Source organism: Otolemur garnettii, unplaced genomic scaffold (assembly GCF_000181295.1).
Source record: "Otolemur garnettii isolate 467f Iridium unplaced genomic scaffold, OtoGar3 scaffold00105, whole genome shotgun sequence".
Taxonomy (NCBI): Eukaryota; Metazoa; Chordata; class Mammalia; order Primates; family Galagidae; genus Otolemur; species Otolemur garnettii.
Window position 1 is genome coordinate 553757 of NW_003852500.1, and position 6000 is coordinate 559756.

At 51.6% G+C, this 6000-nt stretch overlaps 1 protein-coding gene across 2 annotated transcripts in view; it reads right to left on the minus strand.

Annotated features, from left to right (window-relative positions):
* BRD4 (bromodomain containing 4) overlaps positions 1–6000 on the minus strand; it is a 103360-nt gene that overhangs the window by 17335 nt on the left and 80025 nt on the right. For both annotated transcript variants that reach the window (XM_003796507.3, XM_023517148.1), the window contains exons 8-11: positions 3286–3495; positions 2415–2614; positions 1662–1957; positions 439–549 (exon numbers count right to left, since the gene is read on the minus strand). In XM_003796507.3, the coding sequence (XP_003796555.1) occupies positions 439–549; positions 1662–1957; positions 2415–2614; positions 3286–3495 (817 nt within the window). The remainder of the gene's footprint in view (positions 1–438; positions 550–1661; positions 1958–2414; positions 2615–3285; positions 3496–6000) is intronic.

The window sequence follows — 6000 nt, forward strand, 5'->3', positions numbered from 1 at the left end:
GAGCCCAGGAAGTACCTCTCCTGAAACAGCCAAGCAACATAGGAAAGAAGGGGAAGGCAGTATCTCTTCTGGGGCAGAAGACTGAGTGGGGTCACACCAAGGTCAATGGCACCATCTGGGACCGCACACCGGTAGCTCTCATGGTCTAGTCCCTATCCCTCACCCAGGGTTCTGCCATGTCAATGCCCTTGGCCCAAAGTGTTCCCTAGCCCCAGCCTTAGCAGGGACAGCATAAGGGCCACATTGAGAGAATGGACAAAGGGCTACCCAGAGTCCCCAGGGAGAAAGTTAATATGGCAAATGGACAAGTAGAAGGGACCGGCAAATTCTCATGACCACCCCCTCTGGACTCTTTAGCAACCAGGACACAGGGCTGAGCTGGTACCAGGAACAGGTGCATGGAGTTTGACTAGATGCATAAAACACAAATCACCTAACCTGTTTCGGAGTCTTCACTGTCAGAAGAGCTGGACTCACTGGAGCTCTCCGACTCTGAGGATGAGAAGCCCTTCATCTTAGAGGAGCCAGCAATCACATCAACTTTCTCAGCTGCAATCCAAGCAACAGGAACTGTGTTAGGCAGGGCCCTGATCCAGAAGAATGCAGGAACCATGTACACACATCACCCACTGGGGGCTGTTTCTAGCAATCAGCTGCTGTTGTTGTCTTAGGATCTTCGTGGCCCCCAGCTTCCCACTGGTTGCCTACTGCACACTAGCCAAAGACTCAGCTTTGGTGGAGGAAATTCAAAGTCCCTCTAATTCCTCAGAATATCCTTTAGAGCAGTGGTTCTCAACCTTCCTAATGCTGCGGCCCTTTAATACAGTTCCTGTGGGTCGCAACCCACAGGTTGAGAACTGCTGCTTTAGAGGGTTTATCATGGATTCAAGGGACCAAGCAAGCTGTTATTTTCTAACAAAAGTACTGCTAGGCGTGGGCATAGGTTCTCTCAATTACTTTTCTGGTAGGGAGTGAAGAGGACCCAAAGGGAACATGATACCCAGACATAAAGCAGGCCAAGGACAGAGCCCTGGGAGCCTCCCTGCATGGCTGTCCAGTGCCCAAGTGTTACCATATAGTATACCTCAGGGAGAGGCCCAAGGACCTGAGGAGCCAGTCTAAGCTGAGGTCAAAGGCTGTGGTACAATGTCCTGACATATCCTAAGTCCTACAGGCCCACGGGGAAAGTAGTGTCCCAGGATGCATGGCACATACAATGTGAAAGGAATGCTTGGAAAAGTGCCCCCCAAAAGGGCATCATACCAAGCTATCCTTGCTAGAGAAGGAAAGAGGCTGGCTCAGTGCTAATCTACTGCATCAGCACTCAGGTCCTTAAGGTACTGCAGGCATTCTCCTGGCAACCTGCCCCCAAGAGGCAGAAGGTGGTTTTCAGGGCAGACTCAGTAGGACGCAGCCCTAAGGCAAGGCTTAGGACACTAAGGTTTAGGTAGGCCCAGACAGCCACCAGCCAGAGGGATCTGGAAAGGCACTTGACAGCTCAGGGTTTAGTGTGACCTCCTGGAGGTATCCATGTCAAGGACACACATTTTATAATTTTGAAAAAGAGCCTGCAGAGGGAAAAGGCTGAATCAGGAAGGGGAAGTTAACTGAGACTGTCCATGGGAAGGAAGGACCCCCATGCCCAGAGGGCCCAAGTGCACCTTGAGGTTTCCTTTTCTTCCGCAAACAGGAAGTGACATAGCGCTCTAATTCACGTAGCGTGGACGGTTTCAGGGTCTCAAAGTCAATCTCAATCTCATCGGGGTTTGAGTTCTTGAGTGAAGGCTCCCGCGACTGGATGATGTGCACTACACGGCCCAGTTTCTCTCCAGGCAGCTTGTTGATGTCTAGGCTAAGCTGCCGCTTCTCCTCATATGACATGGGCTTGCATTTGTCCTCCTCTTCCGACTCGTATGCAGGAGGGGGCTTATTTTTCATGGGTGCTGGCTCCTTCTTGCTATGAAGGGACGATGCAGACACTGTCAAGAGTGGGTCCCCTGAGGAAGCTGGGCACTCACTCTATGGGGGGCTCCCCACGTCTTACTTGCTGGCCTTCACAGGACAATAGGACACGGACAACTCAACCCCTGAAACCACCCACTGGAGAGTGAAAGCAAACCACAACCCAGGGGCTGCTGAAGATAGGGCTCTGCTATGGTCCTGAGCCTCCATCTGTACCATGCTATCCTCCCTCACCAAACATGATGAGCAACAAAGGACTACTCCACAGAAAGGGCAGAGAGCACACAGCTAAGTCTTGCATGTGAGCATTGCCAGCCTCCCCAGGTGAGCCAATGCTGCAGAAGGTTAGTCCCTATAACCACCATGGGCGGACTGGGCCAGAAGGCCCACATGGCCTCAGGCAGCCCCTAGAAGATAGGTCCCCACCCAGGGCAGATTCAGGGAACACAGACCTTGTGTTGCTGTTGCTACTGTTATTTTTCTTTGTCTTTTTGGGAGGAAGTTCCTTGGCTTTGCTTTTCTTATTCTCCTCCACTTCCTCTTTCTTTTTGTGCTTTTCCTTTTTCTTTTCCTTCTTGTCTTTCTCCTTTTTCTTTGGTTTGTTCTGCTGGGGCTGCGAGAGGGCTGCAAGCTGCTCATGCACGGCTTTGAGCTGTGAACCAGACAGGCAAGACACACACCTGGGGTTGGGACCTCCTTCCATCCCATCACCTGAGACCTGGACATCTGCTCTCAACCACATGGTACAGTGTGAAACTCTGGGCATCACAGTCCAGGCAGAGGTGGGCTGGCTGGACCTTGGCTCTGTAAACAGATTCCCAAAGTGTCTGTGCCCATCGATTCCTTGAACTCCAAGGATTGCCAGTGTGTGCCCCTCAACAGAACAGCTGCTCACACCAACAGAATCTAAGTCCCATGGCCATTCTGGCCTCAGGAGAGACCCTAAGAGGCTGGACAAAACATACAGACACAATGGGCAGTAAGAGCTTTATGACTGCCTTTGTAGAGAGAAGCAACTAGGCAAGCAGGCCTACGAGAGGTGTACATCCTGGCTCGACTTCCTTCCAGATGATGGGAGGATCCAGAAGATTCGCCTCTACCCCATAAATAGCCATGTAACCCCAACCTTCACACACACAGGGCATGTATGTATATAATCAACATACACTTGATCTAGAAGAGGGGGAAAATTCACAAGGGGATCAGTGGAAATTCTGCACCCATGGAACCTCAAGAGTCAAGAGCATCCTTGAAATCCTTTGAGGAAAATTGCCCTGGTCCATGGACTCAAAGGGGCAGGAATGGAGTCACCAGTGCTCTCACCTGCTCCTGGAGCTCAGCCAACCGCTGAGCTCGCTCCTCCTCAGAGTCATCAGTGGAACTGTCACTATCCGAGGAGCTATCACTGCTGCTGTCGCTGGATGAAGGCGGGGCCACAACCTTGGTGGGAGGGGGCACTGCTGGGGAGGACACAGCCACCACTGGCTCCTCAGGCTCATCTGGCATCTTGGCAAAGCGCATTTCAAACACATCCTGGGGAGGAAAGCCATACCCATGAGGGCTGCTGGGTGCCCAAGCTGTGGCCCAGCATCACGTTGGCTTCACAGCTGCTGGGGATAACTCAAGAAAAAGCAATCAGAAGGTAAAGAGGGCTTCAAGTACTGTGATCCTCTCTCCACTACTAACATGGGGTCAAGCGGCTGGCTGAGGCCTTCTAACAACTCTTTCAAAACTCTTCTCTCAAATCTCACTTTGAGGAGTAAGGTGGTCCTGATGTGGCTGGATATTCACCCTTTGGGGAACACAGCCCACGTAAGGACATGTAACCCAGGCCACAGAAGGCAGGCAGCCCACTGAAGACATCACTCTAGGGATGCTCAACAGGCTGAGGGCGTGCCCCAGAAACAGTCCCTTTAAGGTTCCTGCCAGGTCCATGAGTCTCAGACAAGGGGCTCTGCCTGCTCTTTGATTCATACTCCAGCAAGGAATGGGCAGTCTCCCATTTTAGAGAGCCTTCCAGGCAGAGGGAAAAGCATGTGCAAAGGCCCCAAGGTAGAAGTGTGCTTGGCCAGGCTGCACTGCAGTGGGCTTGTGTCTTAAGCATGCTTCCCCACTCCTCATTATCACCAAAGGAGGACCTAACTAAGCAGTACTAAGCCACTAGCTAAAGCGTCTGGAGGGAATGAAAGGCAAGGTGAGAAAGGTACAGGGCAGCAGGTGTAGGGATGCTAAATCCAGGCTAAAGGAGAGAGCCACCTTGTGAGAGTCAAACATTCTAAGCAGAGGCCAGGAGACCGAGACCTTTTAACTCTAAGACCCAGGAATTAGATTGTACCATGTGGGGTCACTGAGGTCAGTGATAGCATCTCTGCCTGGATATCCAGGGTGTGGCTATGCACTGCTCATCAGTGCACCAGTTGGCAAGTCCTATCCTAATCTGGGGGCTCTGTGATCAAGCCAGTGGTGACTTAGAAGACAGAGCTGGCTTCCCAGTATAATCCAATGAGGCATCTGGCACAATGAAAAGAGCCTCCCCCAGGTATGTGTTGATGCTTCAGAGAACATCACATGGGGTTGGGCACCAAGGATACTGTTTCAACCCAGGGTCAACATGATGGAACCAGCCCTACAATCACATTTTTCTTTGGAGACAGAGTCCCACTACGTTGCCCTTGGTAGAGTGCTGTGGTGTCACAGCTCACAGCAACATCAAACTCTTGGGCTTAAGCGATTCTCTTGCCTCAGCTTCCGAAGCAGCTGGGACTACAGGCGCCCGCCACAATGCCTGGCTATTTTTTGCTTCTTGTTGTTATTGCTGTCTGGCAGGTCCGGGCTGCATTTGAACCCACCAGCTCCAGTGTATGTGGCTGGCGCCCTCACTGCTAAGCTATAGGAGCATAGCCAACTTTTTTTTTGAGACAGAGTTTCACTATGTCGCCCTCAGTAGAGTGCTGCGGTGTAACAGCTCACAGCAAACAGCAAACTCAAACTCTTGGGCTTAAGTAAATCTCTTGCCTCAGCCTCCTAAGTAGCTAGAACTATAAACACCCGCCACAACGCCCAGCTATTTTTTTGCTATTGTTGTCATTATTTTAGCAGGCCCTGGCCAGATTTGAACCCACTAGCCCCTGTGTATGTAGTCAGCACCCTAACCACTGAGCAATGATGCTGAACCCTAGAATCACTTCTTGATGTCTTAGGAGATAGGCACTGAAGTCTCCTATCCCAGCAGCAGGAGTCCCAAGCAGCTGTGGTGCTGCTCCCCTCCCCTCCAGGCCACTCTACGGGTAGTGCCTTCTCTCAGCACGGTACCCACTTGCATTCTGTTAAAGTAGTTTTGCTGACCAAGTATTAGAAGGGCAAAACCTTTTCTAATCTATTCAGAAATAAACCCTTGAGCAGATCCGAAGGAAGATACACAAAAGGAATGACTAGAGACTATCACTACCCTGCCTCCTGGGGAGAGGGGCCCGGGCAGGGGTTTCATAAGAAAGGAGAGGCTGCCAGTGTGGCAGCAAGCAGGACCCTAGCCCCATAGCACTTGGCTATGTGCCAAGACAGCAGTGGCCTCACCCCCCAGAGCCCTGGATGTGGATAGGCTCAGGTCCCTTTCCAACTCATATGCAGGCAGGGGCTTGTTTTTCATGACTCCAAGAGGTAGCAGATTAAAGAAGTCAACGTGCCTCAGAGTGTTAGGACATCATGAAGGGAAGTGACCTCCTCTTTTTCTTAGGTCAGGAAGTAAGAGCTGCTTCAGGCTACTTGTGTGTGAGCTTGGTCCACCTCACCCTGGCCAGCTTGCAGATAGCACTGCTCTTGCTATGCAAACAACCCCACTCCCCACCTCTAGACTGTAGCTGTTGTGGAAATGGGAGTTTGGGAGCAGGTGGCACTTCCTCCAAGGCCTCCTATTCCCTGGGTACCTGTGGTCCTGGTCCTCCCAAGACCCCCAAAGCAAATAGTAAGTATCAGCTCGGTGCCTGTGGCTCAAGTGGCTAAGGCGCCAGCCACATACACCTAAGGTAGCAGGTTCAAACC